General features: G+C 38.9%; 1 protein-coding gene across 1 annotated transcript in view; it reads left to right on the top strand.

Annotated features, from left to right (window-relative positions):
- Nucleotides 1-25,512, top strand: part of LOC126190642 (calponin homology domain-containing protein DDB_G0272472-like) — a 1,063,014-nt gene that overhangs the window by 437,016 nt on the left and 600,486 nt on the right. The window contains 1 exon segment of the mRNA XM_049931066.1: nucleotides 1,224-1,317. Within this exon segment, the coding sequence (XP_049787023.1) occupies nucleotides 1,224-1,317 (94 nt within the window).

Genomic DNA, 25,512 nt, shown 5'->3' with positions numbered 1-25,512 from the left:
GAAGGTTATAATTAGGCAAGCTTTGGGAGCTGGTGGCTCCTTTTTCAGGCAGAAGGGTTGAAGAGGAAGGAAGAGGGGTGAAGGAAAAGGACTGGAGAGGTCTACGAAAAGGGGGGCATTTCGGAAAAGTCAACCAGAAGTCAGGGGAGACTTACCCCATCTGGTAAGCTTCCCCTGACCCACGGTCCTGGGTGACTTTTCTGAAATCTACCCTTTTTCTTCGACCTCTCCAGTCCTTTTCCTTCACCCCTCTTCCTTCCTCTTCAACCCTTCTGCTTGGAGAAGGACTCACTGGCTCTGAAAGCTTGCCTAATTATAACCTTCTTTTTTGTGTGCATTTTGTCACCCCGTGGTGAGCAAATTTTTTATCTATCCAATTACATTGTGTGAAAAATATATCTAAAAACAAAGATGATGTGACTTACCAAATGAAAGCGCTGGCAGGTTGATAGACACACAAACATACACACAAAATTCAAGCTTTCGCAACCAACGGTTGCTTCATCAGGAAAGAGGGAAGGAGAGGGAAAGACGAAAGGATGTGGGTTTTAAGGGAGCGGGTAAGGAGTCATTCCAATCCCGGGAGCGGAAAGACTTATCTTAGGGGGAAAAAAGGAGAGGTATACACTCGCACACACACCCATATCCAACTGTACATACACAGACACAAGCTTGTATGTGCAGTTGGATATGGGTGTGTGTGCGAGTGTATACCTGTCCTTTTTTCCCCCTAAGGTAAGTCTTTCTGCTCCCGGGATTGGAATGACTCCTTACCCTCTCCCTTAAAACCCACATCCTTTCGTCTTTCCCTCTCCTTCCCTCTTTCCTGATGAAGCAACCGTTTGTTGCGAAAGCTTGAATTTTGTGTGTATCTTTGTGTTTGTTTGTGTGTCTATCGACCTGCCAGCGCTTTTGTTTGGTAAGTCACATCATCTTTGTTTTTAGATATATTTTTCCCACGTGGATTGTTTCCCTCTATTATATCCATATCAATTACATTGTGTGTTTCATAAATTGCACATGACTGTAGACTGTGGGTGAATGTTTGTGGTTTTTTTTATCTATAGTTCTTCTGCAAAGAACATTTCTTTTCAAAATCATAACAAAGACAGCCATTATTGTTGTAGTCTCACCTTTCCATTGCCCATTTCCAATCTCTTATGAAAATTTGTTACACTGAACATTGTGAGGTATACTTGAATGCATTTTGACATTATTTGCAGGATGAACGAGAACGTATTGAGAAAATGGGTGGTTGTGTGATGTACTTTGGAACATGGCGAGTGAATGGTCAGCTTGCAGTTTCCAGAGCTATTGGTGAGAAAAGAAATAAACATACTACAACATTTATTAAAATGCAGTTTACTTTCAGTGTATTTTTGAATGGAAATGCTCTGTTTTCAACTTTATAACAAAACAGGAAATTTTTGTCATTAATCTAATCTTGGACTACTTATTGCTCTTAACACATGGTCCTCTTGTTTCCATTTATTTCGTGATCTGGAAAAGAAGTGCATCTCATCATTGATATAGCATCTTAAGTTATTCAAAGCATGTTGTTATAAACTGCATTTGGCATATTCTTTCTGTAAGAAAATATGAACAAGTTTTGTGGTTGCCCAGCACGCAAACAAGCTAGGTATAAATGTCTATGTTAGGAATTCAGTTCTTTTAAATTCAATAGACATGGCAGTAAATGTACGGGCATGAGAGTTGGAACAACCACAAACTCTTTCTCAAGTGAAGGAAGCTAGTGGCACTGGCAAAACACAGAAGGACTGCAGACCATCCATAAAAAATCTCCACATGTTCTGGTACATTGCTGGATACTTCATTAACAGAGTATAGTGCATTTGCAGCAGGAGGGCCCAAGCACTTCCTGGAAATCAAAAAGCAAGTGACAACATAATGAGAGAACTGCTGCTAGGCCATGTCCTGATGGCAAGATGTGACTGCAGTGGACTCTGCTGTGCTGCTCCCTGTGTTGTCCAGGATGAAGAAAGTGGGCAAAAGCCTGAAGAGGGCTGCAGCTTGTGCCTCACTAACTTCAGATGGATGCAGGACTGCACTTCGATGCTTCTGCTGGATGCACTCACGTAATGTTGACATCCTCAGTTTTTGATGAACTCTTCAGTATGTCTAAGCAAGCGATAGTCCATTAAGGAACCAGTGTTTTGCAATATGCAATAGGATACCTTGCATAGTTTTCCTGTTGAATTTGATTTATATATTTCTGCCCTGGTCCAATTTGGAGCACAGCACTGCTAACGCATATGAGAACTATGCCCATTTAGTAATTATGAAAAATGTTGGCTGCAGCCGATTATTTATTATAGCATGAGGATGCCAAGTTTCACCAGTCTCGGGCCCATACAGTGAGGGCTAGTCAGTTCACTTTAAAGCAAAAAATCTTTAGTTATTAATTACAATTGCGGCCCACACACTCGTGAGAGTATTTCTTCTTACCTCCGTTAACCATTACATTGTAGTTGGAGTCCTGGCTCTGGCTCTCGGCTGTGGTACTGAAAAAAAGAATCTTAAAGCTACGTATTTTCTGCAACGTCGGGCGGCTGTGGAGAAAAATGAATATTATGTCAAGTTTTTCACTTCCGCTAATTTTCTATAAGTTAATATCGCCACGTAATGGCATCGTTGGCTTCATCGGCTGCTGCGATTGTTGAACTGTAAGTTACTCGCATGCAGGTTAATCCAAAGGAAGGCGGACATGAAATCGGGATCACCTCTTACAAATTAAAAGTGAACAATGATATTAAATCAGTATATTATCTGCTTAATCAGTACAAATATGCTTACATTTGGCAGCACTCGCAAGATGTCCGTCCACACACAACCAAGACAAGAGAAGAAGTGAAAACGACTAAAAAAATTAACAAAAGAGCGTATCTTGTCGTCTCTTTAGATCATTTTGTTATATTTCTTTGCCCTCGAAACGCACACAGAGAAATTATTATAATACGGGTACATGATAAAAATGCATATTATTTAATTTTTAAAATGTCTCTTCTTTATAAATACCGTTTTTTAAGTGTTTTCATATTATTTCACTGGGGATGCTATATCTGATGTAAGAGTTAGTCGTATGGCTGCTTGCCCACATCTCCTGATCTGTTATTTTGAAACTGTGGGGTTAAGCTACATTTTTGTGTGGACTTGTAATTTTTCCTCCTATCTACGTAATTCTGTAGCTCTCATTTCGTTCGAGTAATCAATCATTCATGAAAGGAAACACAGTCACAGCTCAGTCACTCAAAATGATTCTGAAATTTTACTTGTTAGAATGAAATCAGGCGATGATTCTTCTTCTCTGCAGGCTCGTGCATTGCGGCAGTCTGCTAATCTGTACAAATAAAATGCCTCGTAATTTTGGGAGCGTTGTATAATCAGTCGGGAAACCTCAGATCAAGCGGATATTTGGCTTTGATGAAGTTTAACCTTAAATGCAGGTTCGTATCCAGTCTTTCGGAAGTCCCTTCTGATTAATAACTACACAATATATCGATAAATATCATTAATTCTCAAATTTCAAATACACACCTTTTATTTGAAGGAGCCATCTATATATATTTCCTTTTAATCGTACAGTTTGTATCAGTTATCTTCTGTGATAAATCTCAATAATCAGATTACAGTTCTTCCAAACCAAGCTCAGGCTAATCGGCACGAAGACAATCTCGGAAGCTCCCTTTCTTTTTTTTTTTCTAACAACCACCAGAGAGAGTACTACAAATAATACTTATGCGCTCATGGCATAGCTATTGTATGAAATTATTTTGCGCATGGATTCTGCGAGTATGAAGATAGAAAATTTGTAAACGTCATTCAAGGGTAGAATTGTATCAGAATAATTCATCGAATATAAAGAGATATTACAGACTCTGAGCTACTCTTGGACTTCGGCCTATCAATTCAGTGCTCATTTGGTATACATTTACCCATGACTGGGTATGGAAACTAAAATCTTAACAATAATTGGAAAGATAGTAACATTGGTAACATCTAGGGATCCACGTTGAGACTAACAACTGTTGTGCACACTGTTGGACAACTAACAGCCACTTCGGAAAGATAGTGCTCCTTTCACCTTTCTGAATGGACTAATTGAGCATGGCATGGGTCTTTGGTGCCAGTCTTCTGTCAGCCGCAGCATAAGACAGGCAGCTCTGGTTTCTTCTTCTCCTTCTTCTTTTTCATCATCATCTTCTTCTTTTCCTCTTTCCTTTTTTTTGTGCATTTCACCATTTCTATGTCATCTTCCTCACCAAGTAGTAATTGATATCCATTAATGTTCACACCACCTTGAGTACCATGACAGTTGTATTTGTTAAGCCATGCCATCTTACACTATTTGGAAAAATGCAAACATAGTGCTTTTATACAATTCCCATTCCTACACAAATTAATCTGCTACTGGGTGCTTGCAACAGAAATTAACCTAAAGTTTATCTTTTGAGCAATGACAACAATGGCATGGACTTCAGCTGAGTGGACAACTATGTCTTATGTTGCAATCAGTGTGATCATTCACTATGAGACATATGATTGGGGTCAGTCCCGTTGGCCATCCCTTGTATGTCATGGAGGCACTGAGATTTTCCACTGCACGTGGCAAGGGCCTGCACTGAGTAACTCTGTTCAGTTCAGATCAACACTGTGAATTCTCCGCCAGGGCCAACAACTTGTGGATGATAGCCTCCAGAGAACCCTAAGTCGAATCAGATGGATAGGACACTGCAGCCCTCACTTGTTCTGTGAATTTGAATTATCTCATAAAAAATGCAGAACACACTGTCCAATGCCTTACAGGCTCACTTATCATGAGAGCAGGAGTTTTACCCTTGGATGTCCAAATCACAGAAGTTTATCTGGACCGATTAGTAACAGGGTGCAGTGCACAGTGTTTCCCAACTGACAGAAGTATCCTCTCATGATATTGTTTACAAGTGTTGAAAAAGGAGCCCCTCTCAGTTAATATGCGTCATTTTATTCAGATGTAGCATCACATTGCAGATCTCCCCATTGAGCAAAACAGTGTAATGCTCTACAGATTTAGAAAATTGCAACAGTGCTCCAGTGACCACACCGTGACAGTGAAATAATGTGCTCAGTCATGATGATCACAGAGTGCCCGTATTGAGAACATCCAAGTTGTTTCAGATAGTGATGTACATGCCTTGGAAAGCAAATGGTGTACTCAAAGAAAGGGAAAGCTTTTGGTATACTGTGCAGTCTATACCACCACTAGATACTGCCCTTATAGAAGAGAGAGGACGTGCAAAACTCCACTGTGGAGGTGTCCATAATTTAAGTTTTCAATTACGTATATTACTTTCAGTTACAAAATTAATGTAAAATTATTTACTCAGTTACAACAGTTGTCCCGCAATACATGCACAAGGACTCTACATCAAAATAGTCACAAAAATAGGGAAATGTACAGGAGTATGGAAACAGTTTCACTCAGCCCGTACTTATGATGATAGTCATGTGTTTGGTGTGCTCAATACGGGCTACTCGCACTCAAATAAAATAAAGGGAATATTAGGTTTTAATGCCCCACTGACAGTGATTAACATTTATCTGTTCTTCTGCGGTATAGGGACATGTGACATACTTCTGTATTGCGCTTTCTCTGAGTATCGTCACATTGCAGGCTGCATTACTTATTGGAACAACTAGTGTGCTTATCTTGTTGGAAGATAGAAGGACAACCAGTTCAGTGTACATTTATCAACACTGCAGCAAGTCTGAGAGAATTTGATCACTCTGTAGCTGAAGCAGTTTGGGAGAACAGCAGGGAAAAAAAGGAGAATGTGAAACAATTTGGTCTTGTAACCACAGGACAGGCTACAGGCTACATGACATTGTTGATAAAGATTGTAACAGGAAATAACTTTTTTTCTCCTGGACATTGCTGGGTGTTAGTTTTTTGTTTGCTGTCTGAGGCTACCATAAGCTGTCAGTACTGTGACACTTGCTCATGTAGCACCTAAAACTACATTTCCAGCAACTAAATTCACAGTAAAAGGGTGTTATGTTTGCATTGTTCTTGTTGTTATTTTGAGTCTGACTGGTTTGAGGCAGATCTATCCATTGCAATCCTCTTCATCTCTATATAACGGTTGCAACCTACATGCATTTTTATTCGAGCATGGGTCTCTCTCTCTCTCTCTCTCTCTCTCTCTCTCTCTCTCTCTCTCTCTCTCTCCCTCCCCTCTTCTCTCTGTCTTCCAACCCCCCCCCCCTCCTTTTTTTCCCTTCATTACTAAATTGAAAGTTTGTTGATGCCTAGTGATGTGTCCTATCAAACAAGCCCTTCTTTTGTCAAGTTGTGCTACAAATTACTTTTCCCCCACAAATTCAATTTTGTACCTCCTGGTTAGTTTTTCGATCTACCAATCTAATCTTAAGTATTTCTCTGTAATACCCCAATTCAAAAGCTACTGTTCTCTTCTTCTATGAAATGTTTATCCTCTACTTATCACAAGGCTACACTCAAGACAAATATCTTATGAGAACACTTCTTAGGTGTTAAATTTATATTCAGTGTTCACAAATTTCTCCTTTTCAGAAAAGCTTTTCTTACCATTGCCAGTTTGTTTTTTATATCTTCCCTACTTTGACCATCGCCAGCTATTTTGCTCCGCAGATAATGAAACTCGCCTACTAGACTCTCATCCCGGTGTCATTCCCTCAGCATCTATTAATTTAATGTGATTACTTTCAGTTACACTTGTTTTACTTTTACTAATGTTCATCTTATAACCCCTTTTCAAACCAGCATCTGTTCTGTTTGATGTGCCCTGCAAGTCCTTTACTGTGTCTGACAAAATTAGAATATTATTGGCAAACCTCAAAGTTCTAATTGTTCTCCCTGAAGTTTAATTACCTTTTCAAATTTTTCCTCAGTTTCTTTCAGAGCTTATGGGCTGAATAACAAGTGATAGGATGCATGCACGTCTCACTTCATTCTCATGCACTGCTTCCGCCAGCCGGAGTGACCGTGCGGTTCTAGGCGCTACAGTCTGGAACCGAGCGACCCCTATGGTCGCAGGTTTGAATCTTGCCTCGGGCATGGATGTGTGTGATGTCCTTAGGTTAGTTAGGTTTAATTAGTTCTAAGTTCTAGGCGACTGATGACCTCAGAAGTTAAGTCGCATAGTGCTCAGAGCCATTTGAACCATGCACTGCTTCCTTTTATGTCCTTCAGCTACAGTCTTGTTTCTGTACAAATTGTTGATAACCATGTGCTCCCTGTATTAAAACACGAACATGACACCAAATTACACACACCTATGACATTCACTTACGGTCAACAGATGCACTTAATACAGGACTCACACTTCGTGAAGGAAAGGTGACATATTGCTCAAAGGAAAGAAAAACCTTTCCAATTAGGTGACTAAACCTTTCTCTTTCCCAGATAACCATGCTTTGCGATAACCAACCAATCCTTTCTAACATCAGAATTTCAAAGAGTGTATGAAGAGCACCATTGTAACAAGCTTTCTACAAATCGACATATGCTATAAGCATAGTTTTACCTTTCTTCAGTCTACCTTCTAAGATAAGTCATAGCATCGGTATTGTATTGCATTTACCACCATTTCACCTGAATCCAAACTGATTTTACCTGAGGTTGACTTTAACCAGTTTTTCCATTCTTTTGTAAATAATTAATGCCAGTAATTTGAAATCATAACTTACTAAGCTGACTATTCAGTAGTATCCACTCCTGTCAGCACGTACCCTCTTGGTAATTGGAGTTATTAAGTTATTCTTGAGGTCTGAAGGTATTTACAGCCTCGAATTCATCTATTTGCATCCTGAAAATGTTGCCATCATATTAAATAATCACTTTTGTCATTCCTCGTCTGATAATTGAAACATTCTTAAATGTTGTTTTAATTATTGTCACTGATTTCTGATTCCAAGTTCTAGAGTAAGCAGAAACTACTTTGGGAAATTTGGTAATCTAGAAAAGTTAATCTCACCACCTTTTTTAAAAATAGTTTAATACTTTCTAAGCTTGTCTTTCGTATACTAATTGATGCTTGAAGGAAGAATGAAATTTGGTATGACTGTCATGTCATTATGAAGTTCATTGGAAATGTAGTATGCATTCTGATAGGTGAGTGTAGGGGAAGTAGTCAGCAAAAGGGTCAACCTGACATTCTCCTGAAGCTACCTTTTACTCTAGCTCTCATTTTTGTAGTGTATGTTCTCCTGATGATTTATAATCTGGTTTTACAATGTTGCTGTTGTGGAACAAGGAGTGTCAGTTTTGGCACTGAATTGTTTACATTTTTTTGTTATGATAGTAGGTGACTAGCACCTGCTTCTCTTGGTCTTTTTTTCCATTCTTTGAGTTGGAAAAGAGTGTAGTGAATATTCTCATTTATAAAACATCAAAATTATGGAAAGTATATTGTTATAGACTACATTTGGTGTTTTGCTTTTGGATGCAAACAGGAATAAGTTTTGCGTCTGGCCAACGCGTGAACATTATTCTTTTAAATTCGATCCACAATATTGGAATTTTTTGGACTTGAGCTTTATTGATAGTTGTACTGTATGCTAATCTTACCAGAAGGTGGAGCACTTAAAGCTGAATGGTAAGGTAGTTGAAATGAGTGGAAGTAAGGAAGGTTTAGGAAAGGTAATGATTTCATTGTGGTTCATCATTGTAACAACCGATTTAACTGTTCTTGTTCTCCTGGTATCACATTCTGTATTTGCTGACTGGTTTGCCAAACTATGTCTGTTTTATTGCTAGAATTGTTTGCTCACGCAACCATCCTTTGTTTACATAGTTTCTCTGTATAAGCTGGTACACCATACTATGTTGCACAACTCATCAGTTGAAGAAGATTTTGCTGGAGCGTGAATTAGTGTGATATGTGCCATTTCCAAATCATATTACAGAACATTCTACATAATTTGGAAACATTCTTGTAGGGAAAACATGCGCGCGCGCCCACACACACACACACACACACACGTCTCCTACATTGTGCTCAGACGAGTCGACTGAGCGCACAGAGAGAGATATTTGTAAAACTTGGGAACATTATAGAACTACATAGAATTTTTTTTGAAAAATAAATTGATGCAGAAGAAACGGGTGTACTGGAGCGTCACAGTGTGATGGCAACCACTTCAAGCACTAAAATCTCTGCAACCATAACAGCTACCCTCACACATTGATGGAAATAACAGTAGCACCAGACACAAAAACGGTGATTGGCCATGGTTGGCTTTTGAGGGATTCTCAACTTCAGTTGAGGAATACAGGGGAGCGTAAAGAGTATAAGGTGAAAAAGAATAATTTGACATTCTGTTTCTAAAAGCTACGCGCTTCAGGGTGAATAGCAGGTTCAAGTGACAACGGGACTCAATATTGTAATGGTGGCTTTCTCTGTGTTCACTCTGCAAACTACTTCATGGGTGTTAAGAGAAGGCATATGAGGAATGGACAAAGCGAGCTTCACATGACACCTGGACTGCTGTAGGGAGAGGTGGAACGTGGAGGGAATGCTCCTCACCTCCCTCATACAGCGCAGTGACAGTGCCTATACAGTGTGCTATATACTGAGCACCTACCTTACTGTAGTGAGCTTTCTTTTCTGATAAGTAGCTGCAAGATACAGACATGAATTAGTTGCAGAAGAATGGAAATGCTGGTAGAAACCAAACACGAAGAAGATCAGTTTGAGTGCCGGAGAAGAGTAGGAGCACGTGAGGAAATACTGATCCTATGACTTATCTTAGACGGTAGCTTGAAGAAAGGCAAATCTATATTTATAGCATTTGTAGACTTAGAGAAAGATTTTGACAAAGTTGAGTGGAATACACTCTTTGAAATTCTGAAGGTTGCAGGGATAACATAGAGAAAGCAAGCAAAAATTCTTTACACCTTGTACAGAAATCCTACAGCAGTGTTGAGTCACAGGACTTGATAGGGAATCAGTGGTTGAGATGGGAGTGATACAGGTTTAACCTATATACACACTGAACAAGCAATAACGGAAATAAAAGAAAAATTTGGAGAAGGATTCAGGAAGAAGAAATAAAAACTTTGAAGTTTATCGGTGACATTGCAATTCTGTGAAGAGACAGCAAAGGACTTGGAAGAGCAGTTGAATGTAATAGACAGTGCCATGAAAGGAGGTTCTAAGATGAACATGAACAACAGAAAAATGAGGGTAATGGAATATACGAGAGGTTGAAATGAAAACTGGACAGCTACCACAACAGGACCATGGAAAGGTTTATTCAAAAGTAGTCACCATGTGCATTCCCACTGGGGAATGAAATGATCAATTACTGTTTTGTAGAATGTGGTCAATGGATGATGGATGCACAATCACAGCCACTGTCACACTTCCTTGTCTGACAGAAACCAACTTCCACACACATCTTTCTTCAGGTCACCGAAGATTTGAAAATCACTCAGTGAAAGATCCGGGGTGTATGGAGGATGTTGCAGCACTTCCCACCCAAATTGCTGAAGTGTCGCCAGTTGGCAGTGTGGGGTTGGTTGTTATCATGCAACAGGATGATTTTGTCCAACAGCCCAAAGGCAAACATCATAGCCAACAGTGGAAACATCCCACACCTCCCAGCAAAGGAATCAAAGCTGTTCACACAAGTCTGGTAAGGTCACAATGACTTCCTTCTTCAACTGCAGGGCCCTTCTGCTCATCAGATCCCTCTAGTGTGGAACCACAATCAGTGTGCAGCACTATGAATATACTATGCAGAAACTGTGACTCACCGTGAAGTTAGATTGCTTAGGTGTGCTGTAGGATGGAATCATCCTATCGCAGTATAAAATCCACACCCACACTACCCATCTGATGCAGGTTACAAAAAGCATTGTTGTTGGGAAACATTGCAGAATCCCCCATACAGGCCGGATCTTTCACCCAGTGGGATTTCACATCTTTGGCAACCTGAAGAAAGGCATGTGGAGACATCAGTTTCAGTCAGATGAGGAAGTGCAATAGTGAGTGTGGTTTTGGGTCTGTCAGCAGCCAACTGCATTGTGTGAAACAGGAAGTGATTGTCTCGTTTCCCAGTGGCATGTGATGATTACTTTTTTAGGCGGGTGTTTGATTTTCATTTGGAATTAAATCAGTCAGTGCTGGGGGAATTACAATCAAAGAGTCTGAAACTAGTAGGTGAGTTTTGCTATTCCAGCAGTAAAATAACTGATGATGGCCATAATAGAGAGGATATAAAATGTAGACTGACAGTGGCAAAAAAAATGTTTCTGAAAAAGAGAAATTTGTTTACATTGAATATAATTTTAAGTGTTTGGAAATACTTTCTGAAGGTATTTGTCTGGAGTGTAGCAATGTATGGAAGTGAAACATGGATTATACACAGTTTAGGCAAGGAGGGTATAGAAACTTTTGAAATGTAGTGCTACAGAATAGTGATGATGATTAGTTGGGTAGATTGCCTAACTAATCAGGTGGTGCTGAATAGAATTGGGTAGATGGAGACCAAGAGATGAATACAGTCAGGAGGTTCAAATGGAAGTAGCTTGCAGTAATTATTTTGATGTGAAGAGGCTTGCACAGTATAAAGTAGTGTGTAGAGGTGTACCATACTGTTCTTCAGATTGAAGACCACAACAATAACAACAAGTATTTGGAGCTAGCAAATATGACAGGAACTACATTTCATGTTTTAGCATGAGTGGTCTGAACAGCAGATATGAAAATGAAACACAGCATTCTAAAATAGCTGTTGCAATGCTGTTGCCCTTGTTTGGCTGGCAACATTGGCAGTGACAGGACAAAATACACCAGCCAACTGCAGAAGAAAAGTTTAAAGACTGTGTATATACATTTGAACTGACTTGGCGTGAAATATTTTGCAATTTTTTAAAGGTATTTTGATTTCACAATGGAAGTGAGATTGTCAATGTGGAATTTTTAGATTAAGGTATTTAATAATAAGGAGCTGTCTCAAGTCACTATATGTTTATTGCTTTTAAAGAGTCTGATGTGTTTCAGACCTGAAACTATATTTTCAAGGACTAAATTTGAATTTTCTCATTTAGGTCTTATTCATTATTTCATTTATCAGTGATAAAATGGGATAACATTATCAATTTTGCAGTAGTTAACATTTAAATTGAAAATCACTGCAAAAGTAATTGTAACTATTAAATTAAACAATGGAAAATCCATGATAGAATAATGGCAGTATTATGGAAAGGATAGATTGCTACACACCATATAGGGGAAAGTTGAGTCACAGGTAGGCACAACAAAAAGATTGTCAAGCAAGTAAGCTTTTGGTCAAAAAGGTCTCCATCGGAATTAGACAACATACATACACACATTCACACAAACACAACTTCCACACACATGACCACAGCCTCTAGCTGCTGAAGCTAGACTTGGCCATGGTAGCCGGAGACTGTGGTCATGTATGCGTGCATTTGCATGATTATTTATGTGTATGTTGTTTAATTCTAATGAAGGCCTTTTTAGCTGAAAGCTTACTTGTTTGACACTCTTTGTATAATGCCTGTCTGTGTCTCGGCATCTTCACTAAGTGGTGAGTAGCAATCTATCCTTTTTATAATATTGTAAATGTTTAAATATGATGCTTCTGCTGGTGAACATATGCACCTGCACTTGAAATACATTGGGCACCAGAAAAACAATAAACAGAGATTGACTGCACACAAATCTTTACTATTAAATTATTGCTAAATATTGTACAGTCATATGCTTACATCATCAGACGGATTTACTAGTAAATAGTGCAGTTCTTGTATAAGTCATCCTGTTACTGCTCATGTGACAGGCTGCTAGGAGATGTAGATTTGTAATTGATCATCATTCAGGAAAGTGGAATTATTAACTTCTTCTTGACAAAACTTGTTGTCATAACTCAGACCCATTCGCTACTCTTCTGGCCACTTTCATGATGTTCATAGATACTGTAACAGTGCTAGAGTATACAAAGGTACCAGTGTATTTTACTCCTGGTTCATAATGTTGATATTTTCTTGTGTTAAAGATACATTCAAAGACCTATAAGTGATATTAAAAAAAGAGCTGTAAAACACTCAGGGGAAAACAAACGAAATTTTCCAAGTGAACATTTATGGCACGGAAGTAAATGGAAAGTGAACTACAGCGTACTGTATGAACTGTGTAACAGTATAGCAGCTGAGTGTATAATAAGCACTGCTGTAGATAAAAGTACATTTTATTACAGTTAAATAGTCATAACACAGCCAGCCTATTAATATTACTTAAATTTATATTGTTGAAACTTTACAAATCATTTCCACAGTGTCAGTGCTATAGCAGTGCTGGTTGACGCAATAGATCCAGAGATCATATTGTATATTTACTCTTGATATGGTTCAAAAAGTAAGGTAACAAGTCCTCAGCAAGAAAACGTATAATCAGGAAATCAAATACATGCACAAAGTTAGTAAGACACTAGTGCACATTACCTTTCTACATAGTCACCATGAGTGCCTAAGTATTTCCACCAGTAAATCACTGTCAAAAATGGCATAAAAGAAATCACATCATGACCCACATTTCATCCCCTATGATGGGTGCCCTAACGTTCCTCTCACCAAAACCACACCTATTGTTGCAACACTACACTTGCTTTGCAATCAGCTAAATCTTCATCTATACTCCTCTAGCTACCTTATGGTGTGTAGTGGAATACCACAGCCACTTCGTATACCACAGCCACTTCCCTTTTTCACGAATGGTTCATGGGAAGAACAATTGTTGGTAGACCTCCTTGTGAGATTAAATCATTCTGGTTTTATATGTATACCACAGCCACTTCCCTTTTTCACGAATGGTTCATGGGAAGAACAATTGTTGGTAGACCTCCTTGTGAGATTAAATCATTCTGGTTTTATATGTAGGATTTATATGTTGTAGGAGCAATATATCAATTGATTTTTCTAGGAACATAACTCATAGAATCGTAACAGTAAACACCACCATGATGTGCAACGTCTAGCTTGTAGTGCTGCCACTGTTGTTGGATGAGTATCTCCATGACACTTTTGCACTAACTAAATGAATCTGTGAAGACATGTGCTGCTCTTTGAATCTTCTCTGTTTCAGCTACTCTATGAGATAAAAAGTATCCGGACACCTGGCTGAAAATGACTTACAAGTTCATGGCGCCCTCCATCGGTAATGCTGGAATTCAATATGGTTTTGCCCCACCCTTGGCCTTGATGACACTCTTGCAGGCATACATTCAGTCAGGTGCTGGAAGGTTTCTTGGGGAATGGCAACCCATTCTTCATGGAGTGCTGCACTGAGGAGAGGTATCAATGTCAGTTGGTGAGGCCTGGGTTGAAGTCGGCACTCCAAAACATTCCAAAGGTGTTTTTTAGGATTCAGGTCAGGACTTTGTGCAACCACTCTGCTACAGGCCGTGCATTATGAACAGGTGCTCAATTGTGTTGAAAGATGCAATCGCCATCCCCGAATTGCTCTTCAACAGTGGGAAGCAAGAAGGTGTTTAAAACATCAATATAGGCCTGTGCTGTGATAGTGCCATGCAAAATAGCAAGGGGCGCAAGCTCCTTCGATGCAAAACACGACCACACCACACCATAACACCACCACCTCCGAAGTTTACTGTTGACTCTACACATGCTGGCAGGTGACGTTCTATGAGCATTAGCCATATCTACACCCTGCCATTGGATCGCCACATTGTGTACCGTGATTTGTCACTCCATCCAACGTTTTTCTGCTGTTCAATCGCCCAATCTTTACACTCCTTACACCAAGCGAGGCTTCATTTGGCATTTACCGGCATGATGTGTGGCTTATGAGCAGCCGCTTGACCATGAAATCCAAGTTTTCTTACCTCCCGCCTAACTGTCATAGTATTTGCAGTGGATCCTGACGCAGTTTGGAATTCCTGTGTGATGGTCTGGAGAGATGTCTGCCTATTAACATTATGACCCTCTTCAACCATCAGCAGTCCGTTTCAGTCAACAGACGAGGTCGGCCTTTACGCTTTTGTGCTGTACGTGTCCATTCAGTTTACACTTCAGTATCACATCAGAAAAAGTGGACCTAGGGATGTTCGCGAGTGTGGAAATCTCGCGTACAGACGTATGGCACAAGTGACAACCAATCAACTGACCACGTTTGAAGTCTGTGAGTTTTGCGGAGAGCCCCATTCTGCTGTTTCAAGATGTTCGATGACTACTGAGGTCACTGATATGGAGTACCTGGCAGTAGGTGGCAACACAATGCACCTAATATGAAAAACGTACATTTCTGGGGGTGTTTTGATACTTTCGATCACAAAGTGTATCAATTCTAGCTGGTAAAGACCCCAGACTGATGAGCAAAACTATTGGCTGAACAAGGTTTTTGTAAGCCACCTCCTTTGTGGGTGGACTACACCTTCCGAGGATTCTTCCGATGAATCTCAGTCTGGCGTATGCCTTTCCTGTGATTAATTTAATATGGTCGCTCTTCTTTTAAATACTCTTGCACATTTAATGCATGTGATCACTTCCAGTAATTGTTTGGTTGTCATGTGGCCATACAGTAATGAGGATTTCCGCATATTGATGTGCAGGGCATTACATTTATGTTGAGGGTCAGTTGCTAATCTTTGCACCAAAGTCCTCTGCAGATCCTCATGCATTTCACTACAATTTTCTAACATTGAGACTTCTCTATATACAACAGAATCATATGCAAATAGCCCTGTGGAACTTTCAACATTATCCCATAGGTTATTTATTTATATGAGTTACCCTTATTGGTGATGAATTACAGTTGAGAACATTTTCTTTAATCAAACATTTTCTTTAAATATAAAAACCTTATTACACCTCACAACTCAATCGCTGACCATGTATTCTTCAATGCTTCCATCTTGAAATTGTTTCTGAGCACAATGACATTCCGTCTACCAGCAGCATTTGAAAGCTTTAATCGTCTCTTCTACCTATGCGTGGAGTTTAATTTGCACAGGCTATTTATACACCCTTGAAAGCTCTTCTTACCTTACTTATTGAACAATCATTGTATATTTTGTAGCAATCCCCATTGAAGTAAGGAGCAATTGCCAATTTCTGTTCAAACCAAAAGTCTTCTCAGCTCATATTGAATCTTGAAGAAATTTTCTAAAGCCAGCATACTTCTTCTATGAACTGCCATGCTAATAATGTTTTTATCTTTGTTCATCGAGAGTGTAACTCAAGTATGAACAGGATTGTTGTTACTGAGTGTCTACAGTTGGTAGGACTGGGCCCATGCTTCTATACTTCGAGGGGAGTTACGAGAGCCGCCATTCCACACACCCAAACAGTGCATCAGTAGCACTCATGATGTCAGAGCATTAGGTGCAACGCATAATTATAAAGTTTCTTGCTTGCGAAAGAGTTCAGTTGATAGATATTTTTCAGCAATTGACTGCACAGTTTAGAGGCTAAATATTGTCAAGGACTTGTGTGTTTGCCCAGCATAAGGCATTCGGAGTAGGACAAGAGCAAGTGGAAAATTAGGAACACAACCACATTCCTCGGATCAGCATTACAGAAGAAAACATTAAAGCAGTTCAAGACATTCTTCAAGAATACTGAGGAGTGAATGTATTGAGAAGTACAGAACAGCTCGAGATAATTTATGGGAGCTGTCAAGTGATAATCACAAATGATGTGCCAGATGAATCTCTTACCTTTTGGCTGCAAATCAGAAGTTGAGAAATTTGGAACCTGTCAGAGATTTACAGCAAGGTTTGTAGAAGATGGTGATGCATTTTTGAGTCAGATCATCACCTGTGATGAAACATGGGTCCATTACTACACTCCTGAGTCAAAACAAGCCAGTATGGAGTGGCGGATGAAGAGGGAGACAGCCCCAGTGAAAGCCAAGACTCGGCAGGTCAGTTGGTAAGGTTCCTTCAGCCATTTTCTTCATCTGGTGAGGCATTTTGATAATTTATTTTTGGTATGAGTGACATACAATCAATTTCGCTTCCTATTGTGAGCTGTTGAAGCAGCTGAAGAATGCATATCACCACAAAAGATGAGCCTAACCATTTAGAGGGGCCCTCGCCCTCCCTGACAAAGCCCAGCCCCATACTGCAGCTCTAATGGTCTCAAAACTTGAAGAAATGCACTTGACTCGCAACGATTTGATGATGATGATGATGATGATGATGAGGGCATAGAGGAATTCATGAGCGATTGACTCCTGACGCATCCAGCCTCATTCTTCAAAGCTGGAATGATAAACTTTCCTGCTCACTCACAAAGTGTATTTCTAAAGGAGGAACTGTGTAGAAAAATAATTTATATTTGCCTTTTATTTTTCAGTAAATACTTTTAAAAAATCCCCTTTATATTTGATTTTTCTAGTATGTGTATTATTTTCTTGTATTGAGAGGAACTTATATTCAAGGAATATGCAATGAACCATGTGTAGCAGAAGTCACTCAATGTACAACACACATCAATTAATTTAGTTTTAATTTCACACAAACTTTCAGCTGTACAGTAAAATTTATTTAGTGTTACAGTAGCACACTCATTAATGAAATAGCCATGAAGTGAATATGTGTGAATCAACACAAATTTGAAGCAGAAAGAAAGAATTGAGATTGTCTAATTTCTTTATCCTGGATGTGTGTTGCTTGAACTTCTGTTGTCCCACTGTTATCAGATAACTGACTGTTTAGATGCTGGCATTGAACCTTTTTGGTTCTAATCAGTTCATGAATATTACAAAGAAGAAATGTGTATTAAAGGTCCTCAAGGCAGTGAAAAAGCCTGAGGTTTATCTTCAAAAGATATTGAAATATAACTGAAAATTATCTTGAGCTTTGGGTATGAGCTTTATTTGCATGTGAAGAATTATGGAGGGAGGTGTGAGACAGAAATCCCACATCATTTTATTGCAACAAATGCTTGAGAAAAGTGCTGAAATTAAGAGTTGTACAATATCACTATATTAAATTTACTATGAAGCATGTAGCCAATTTAGGTTCTCTTTAGACAGTGAATACCTTCACTGTAGGTACAAAACTGAATTATAATAGTGACTGTTGGTTTACTCAAGAGCCTGTCAGGGTTCCTGCACTGTGTTCAACTTTCTATCAAGCATCTAGCCAATTTAGGTTCTCATTAGACAGGAATTTCTTCACTGTACATACAAAACTGAATTATAGTAGTGATTGTTGGCTTACTCAAGAGTCTTTGAGTGTTCCTGTTGCAACTGGGATGAATTCAAGCAAATATCTACATATTGTAGTTGTGATTATGTGATATTTCACTAGAGAGTGCGATTCCTTGTGGGACACGTTGTCCAGTATTTTTTCTCTGACAAAGTTGATACATGTTGGCTGTAAGAGTTTTTACATCCAAATAATGGAGGGTACATTATTGAGGTCATTGTAAAATGTGTTATTTCTACAGTCAATATTAGAGCAGGCATGGACATCACACACATTGTGATCAAATGTGTGTTCTCAATCCAGGATAGTGACTTAGGTGATGATGATTACAGAAGATGGCTTTATACTCTGAAATGTTTTGTAAGTGTCCAATATATGAAAAATATAGATTATTTTTAAATGTTAATGTCTTTGTCAATTAACTACATTTTGCCATAAAATATAATTTTAATCCTAATTTATTTCATATGCACTACAAAGTAGGACAAGAATTCAACCAGAACATTTAAAAAGATACTCCAGCTCGTATATAAACAAGTTTATATTTTTACAAAATTTTAACTACAAATTACGGTTACACAGGTATTTGTGAAACTCTCTGGCAGATAAGACCTCTGTGAATGGGACTTAGACCCATATCCAGCCTTTTGTGGACAATGCTCTTATTGTCAGATAAGCTACCCAAGCACACCATAGCCCCACAACAAATCTAATATCCGTCTCCTACTTTCCATACTCCATGTAAGGTTTGCAGGACAGACCCTGAGGTATTTGCAAGTAGGTTGTTGTTCTTTTGTTGTCTTTTGTGGGAAGAGACCAAACTGCGAGGTCATTGGTCTCGTCGGATCAGGGAAGGACGGGGAAGGAAGTCGGCCGTGCCCATTCAAAGGAAGCATCCCGGCATTTGCCTGGAGTGATTTAGGGAAATCACGAAAAAACTAAATCAGGATGGCTGGACGCGAGATTGAACTGTCGTCCTCCCGATTGTAAGTCCACTGCGCCACCTCGCTCGGTGCAAGTAGGAGAAGACAAAGATTACGTCTTACTGAAGCTTTGTTACAAATCACTAGTCCTGCATACAGGATTTAGTTCAGCACATACTTTTATCTCTTAACATGGTTCCTAAAGTGTACACAACATTTATAGTACTTTTAATCTCGTTGCGTGTTTCCAAAATGTACATTACATTTATAATGGTGTTTTATGCAAGAAGGCATATTTGGCTCATACTCTGGAGTAAGCCCGAGGATTCATTGGCACTGCAGCAACTTCTGGTAGTAGAACATTGCTTATTGGTGACAGCACTTTCTATTTGTCATTATTAAGCTAAATAGATCACATTCCTAATATTTTCGTTGTGGGTGTTTGGTCTGGTCACTAGAAAATTAAGCCAGCACCTTTGTGATAGTATACTAAGATGATATTTGTTCTTTCGGACATGTCTGAAAGAACAGATACCATCGGTGACCATGCAGCTCGCTAGAATGAAATTACAATGAAATGAACACCCTTAGCTGCTTACAGGCGTTGACATATGTCAACGGGGACAGATGAAAATGTGTGCCCTGACCGGTACACGAACCCGGTATCTCCTGCTTACATGGAAGACGCTCTATCCATCTGAGCCACGAGGACACAGAGGGTAGCGCGACTGCAGGGATCTCTGGCACACCTCCCGGGAGTGTTTCGCGGGAGGCATGCCAGAGATAAATAAGTTTGGCTTCTGAAGAAATGTAGGAGCATATGAAACAATACTGACCCTACAACTTATGTTACAAGATAGGTTAAAGAAATGCAAGCCTACTTTCATAGCATTTGTAGATTTAGAGAAAGGTTTTGACAGTGAAGATAGCAGAGTTAAAATACTGGGAGAAAAAGGCTATTTACAACTTGTACAGAAACCAGATGGCAGTTACAAGAGTCAAGGATCATGAAAAGGAAGCAGTGGTAGAGAATGGAGTGAGACGGTTGTAACCTTTCCCCTACATTATTCAATCTGTACATTGAGTAAGCAGTAAAGGAAACCAAAGAAAAATTTGGATTAGGAATTAAAGTTCACGGAGAAGAAATATGAACTTTGAAGTTTGCCGATGACATCGGAATTCTGTCAGAGACAGCAAAGGACTTGGAAGAGCAGTTGACTGGAATGGACCGTCTCTTGAAAGAAGGACACAAGATGGACATCAACAAAAGCAAAACAAGAAGAACAGAATGTAATATGTAGGGAGAGTTGAAGGTCGAGAGTGAAGTCTTTTTCAGAGCCTAACCTGCTCATCTCAGTTGGCACCACATTTAATTTTCTTATGTAACAAAATTCATTACCATTATATTTTACTGACCTCAGTAATTTATTATGCAGAGGTTTAGAGTTTAACTCGTGCAACTGATAAACAGTTTGGTGATCAGGATCTCGCGTCCATCGGCCGTCGTAATTTAATATATTATTATTGTTATTATTATTATTTGATTGTTGCCGACTTACGTGGTGGGCCTTAATAAAAATGATATTCCATTTAATTTTGATTTTACGATTAAATGCTTTCCTGAAGTTCTCCTTTTTAACAATATTAATCCCAAATTATTTGTTATGTTAATGAATGTTAGACTTGCTGCATCTTAAAACATGAGCATACAAGCTGAACAATGTAAGAAACTTTTCATATTAATTTCCTCGGCTAGTCAATTTACTTTAAAGCAAAAGATCTTTAGTTATTAATTACAATTGCGGCCCACAAAAGCGCGAGAGTATTTTTTCTTACCTCCGTTAACCATTGTATTGTAGTCGGAGTCCTGGCTCTGGGTCTCGGCTATGGTACTGAAAATAAGAATCTTAAAGCTAAGTATTTTCTGCAACGTCGGGCGGCTGTGGAGAAAAATTAATATTATGTTAATAGCGGGCGAGTTTTCCGCTTCCGCTAATTTTTCATAAGTTAATATTGCCACGTAATGGCGTTGTTGGCTGCATCAGCCGCTGCGATTGTTGAACTGTAAATTACTTGAATGCAGGTTAATTAAAGGAAGGCGGACATGAAATAGGGATCACCTCTTACAAATTAAAAGTGCACAATAATATTCAATTAATATATTATCTGCTTAACTCATACAAATATGCTACCATTTGTCAGCATTCGAAAGATGTCCGTCTATACACACTCAAGACAAAAGAGGATGTGAAGTCGACTAAAAAATTAACAAAAGAGCGTATCTTGTCGTCTCTTTAGATCATTTTGTCATAAATTATTTCTTTGCAATCTAAACCTACACAGAGAAATTATTATTTTATGGCTACATGATAAAAATATATTATTAAATTTTTTTAATGTCTCTTCTTCATAAATACTGTTTTTAAGTCTTTTCGTAATATGGCACTGGGGACGCTATAAGGAAATGCATGACAAATTTTAGTAATGAAAATCTCTGTCACCACCTGATTTCAAACTAAACACCTCTGAGTCAAATGCCAACATAATTAAGGTGTGCTTAGCACACAGGCGAGTTTTGTCCCCAGTAAACCACAGTAATTCATGTGTGAAATGTGGAGGAAGAGACTAATCAGCCATTTAAAATATTCTGGTACCAGATAAAGAGCCAGAGCATATGTACCAATATGTATTCCACTTCCTTACACACTGATTCATTTAGACTTAAGTCTACTTCTCATTTTTACTAAATTATAATCTGAGTCTATATCAGCTCCTAGGTATGCTTTACAATTCAATACCTTATTTCAGAATCTCTGTCTCAGTATTATCCCACCTCTTCAGGCCTTTTCCAAGTGCATTTCCTCCTCTTGTAATATTTTAACAGTATATTTGCTGTTATTGAATATTTCACCTCTCTCATAACTAATACCAAGCCTGTGTTCTTCCATAACACTACTTTCTCTTCTATCCCTTACTACAGTTTTCCAGTCCCGTATTATTATTAGGTTTTCATCTTCCTTTACATACTGAATTACATATTGTGCTTGTGATGATGGGATGTATAACTGTACCATTTGTGTAGTGTTAGTTTGCTATTGATTCTTATGAGAATAATTATATGATTGAAATATTCTGTAACTCACTCTTTGCCTTCCCTTCCCCTTTCATATTGAACCGTATTCTCATTATCCATCATCCTATATTTGCCTGGCAAAAAATCCTACTCTTTTGATTTCACTTTACTTGCCGTTACTGTACCTAAATAGAACTTCTGCATTTCCCTTTTTAGATTTTCTTCTTTCACTACCATTTGCCCCAACTCATAGAATGATGCTGTTTCATTAGTTTTTCAATCTTTTCCTCAGGGTTGGCAATCCCCTCCTAGAGATCTGAATGGGGAACTACTCCAAAAAGTTTTGCTGATGGGGAGATGATCATGATACATTTTTAATTATACATAATATATATTCTACATAATATGTCTTTAATGCAGAGTTTTTGATTGCCCGCTGAGATAGCCACTTGTGTTTAAGCACTGCTTCCAGGCCAGGGAGATGTATTGGCTCCAGACCAAAGCTACCCTTTGGATTAATGATGAAGGTTGGTATGCTGGCCAGCCTGGATGTAGTTTCTAGGTGGTTTCCCATATTCCACTAAGCAAATACTGGGTTGGTACCCACATCCCACCTCAGTTAAACGATTCTGAAACATTTAGAAAACTTTGTTGACTTTCATGTGATAACATTACATGCAGACAGTTGGGGTACACACATTCTATCGTGGGAGTAACGGGGAGGTGACAGGAAGAAAATTGGCTACCACTCAGATTAACCATTCAAAATCTGTAAATAACTATGCTGACCCCATGACAGTGCGAGGCAAAGGCACCACCTGCTTTCAGGAGCAGTTTCCTATCCCAGAATCAGAAGGTGCCCTGAACCTCTGTCCACTCATCTACACTTGTCATCAAGGCTGACTCCTTTTACTGGAAGTCTTGTGCTGCCATTGATTATAATTTTTATTCAAAATCTAAGCAGTAACTGAGATTGAAATGCTGATCCAGGACATTTTGATTAGTAGTCAAAGATGTTATCCTTGGACCACAGTGACATTTTGATTGTACCTCTTGAATGAAAATTTGTTTTGTATTTTTGACTGATTCCGTATCCATGAGAACTGCTTTAATTAGTATCTGTAGAAAGACTATGACCATTTTCTTAAAATAATATGTACCATGTATTCTTATTGTATGGAATGTTCTACATCTCTGAGGATCTCCCCACTAAGGACCTACAGAATGAAAAGTATGCTTTCTCTCAAAATTTATTTTATTCCTGTGTATAAGTCCTAATCAGCACAGTAAGTATGGTGGGAGCTTGAACTAACAACTGCGTACAACAGATGTCAGTTGTGAGCAGGCATTGTTAAGTAGTGGACATGAAACTGTAGTGTATCAATGTCACCACATCAGAAATAGCTGTAGAGCAACATCTCTAATGTGTGCAAGACATTCTCCAGACTGTTTCAATGAAGAAAAACTTGTATGGAAAAGGCATGTCCCACGCCCCTAGACTTCTGAACAAAAAGAATGACACTTGGATGCTTACTGTGACTTGTTTGAAATAAAAATGCAGGCAGTTCTTTTCTGGAAAAGATCCTAATGGATTTTGAGACTTGGCCCGATCAATATGAACCTACTACAAAATGACAAAGTGCTGCAATTGACATGAAGGGTCAACCCTTTGATGGCATAATAGACATTCCAGCCAATGTGATGTGTGTGCTGAACAACAACCCAAAGAAGGACTTTTGTGACAGTTTCACATGGCTGTATAAACATTCTGTGCATATTACTCAAGTTGGGGGATACTATGTGGAACATATGAAACATTAAAACCACCACCTTAACATTTCTCTATTTTTTTTTTTTTTATTAACTGAGTCTCAAAATGTTGCTGACAGGGTGTATCTAATCTCTATTTAATCTAATGACAGAACCACTGAAATATCAACCTAATTAGAATTGGACTGTAAATAGTGATGACAGGTGAAGACATTTCTGATTCTTGGGTTGCCTGTCTATTTACATACACAAAAAAGAGAAAAAAGCGAGAGAAGATAAAAGAACAGAAAAGCTTACAGATACCACTTATATATCCATTGCACATAGATACTGCAATGAAGCTGAAGCTACTAACACACACTTGTATGGAGAGGGTCAGCTTGTTGCAAGAAATTTTTAATAACAGTATTTGGTCAGGAAGTTGAGGAGATGTACTGTGGTGAAGTTCCTAATTACCACGTTTGTGCAAAAATTCTAAATTCTATCCAAAGTTCTCTTCAGTGTCTTATGGAGTAAGTGCCTCTAACATTGTTGTTGACGATCCACCTGTGAGGCAGGGATGTTACGTTAAGCAGTGATCTTGGAGCCATTTGAGAGAAATGGGTTATGTGCTGGCACTGGTTGCTACTACCTCCATCCTCCTGTTCCTCCTACTGCTGCTGCTCCTCCTCCTCGACCACTATCAACAAAACAATACTACTACTATACGAACTGGGCACTATGCTACTTCGCCCTCCCCCCCTTCCTCTTTACACTAAATTGTTACACAGCCACTTAAGATAAAAAAAAACCTCATACTTTGCAGAGAAATTTACCCAACAGGTGCGAATAAATGTAGTCATAGTGATTTAGGTTGCTAAACCCCAAGAGATACCACAGTCAGCGGTGCCTTATGATATTTTGGTTTTTAATCTGCAATAATAACTGAATGAGTCAACTTGATGGATATTCAGTTATCAGATCTGAGCCCAGGCTTTCTCTGCAGAGGTTAGGGTCCAAATGGAAGTACAAAATTGTTAAGGCTTTCACGGCCACTTGTTGACAAACTGCCTATTGGCTTCTATCTTCGGTTCTTTGGCTGACAAACATCTGATGATTTTACGTATGTTTCGCCAGCACGAGTGGTTGGCATTGTCAAAGCTTCACCTTCCATTGCCGGTGGTGAACACCACCAGCAATGGGGGTGAAGCTTTGACAATGCCAGCCACTCATGCTGGCAAAACATCAGTAAAATCATCAGACAAATGTCGGCCAAAGAACCCGAGAAAGAAGCCAATAGGCAGTTTTCCAAATGGAAGTGTTCTGGTATTGCTCTGCTGCAGTTTTGAATATGAATCCTAGTGAAAGCTGGCTTTGTAACAGGTGCAAACAAATATCATAACTGTATGTTTCATTAAGTGGGAGGGGAAAATCATCAGTTTTTCCAAGGATCAAAGTTTGATTCTTCACATTTGTTACCTGACAGTTACCCATCTACCAAGGCCCCTTGGTTCATCCTAAAAGTTATAC

The sequence above is a fragment of the Schistocerca cancellata genome, chromosome 1 (assembly GCF_023864275.1).
Source record: "Schistocerca cancellata isolate TAMUIC-IGC-003103 chromosome 1, iqSchCanc2.1, whole genome shotgun sequence".
NCBI lineage: Eukaryota > Metazoa > Arthropoda > Insecta > Orthoptera > Acrididae > Schistocerca > Schistocerca cancellata.
Note: the sequence above shows the minus strand (reverse complement) of the source record. Positions and strands in the feature narration are given on the sequence as shown.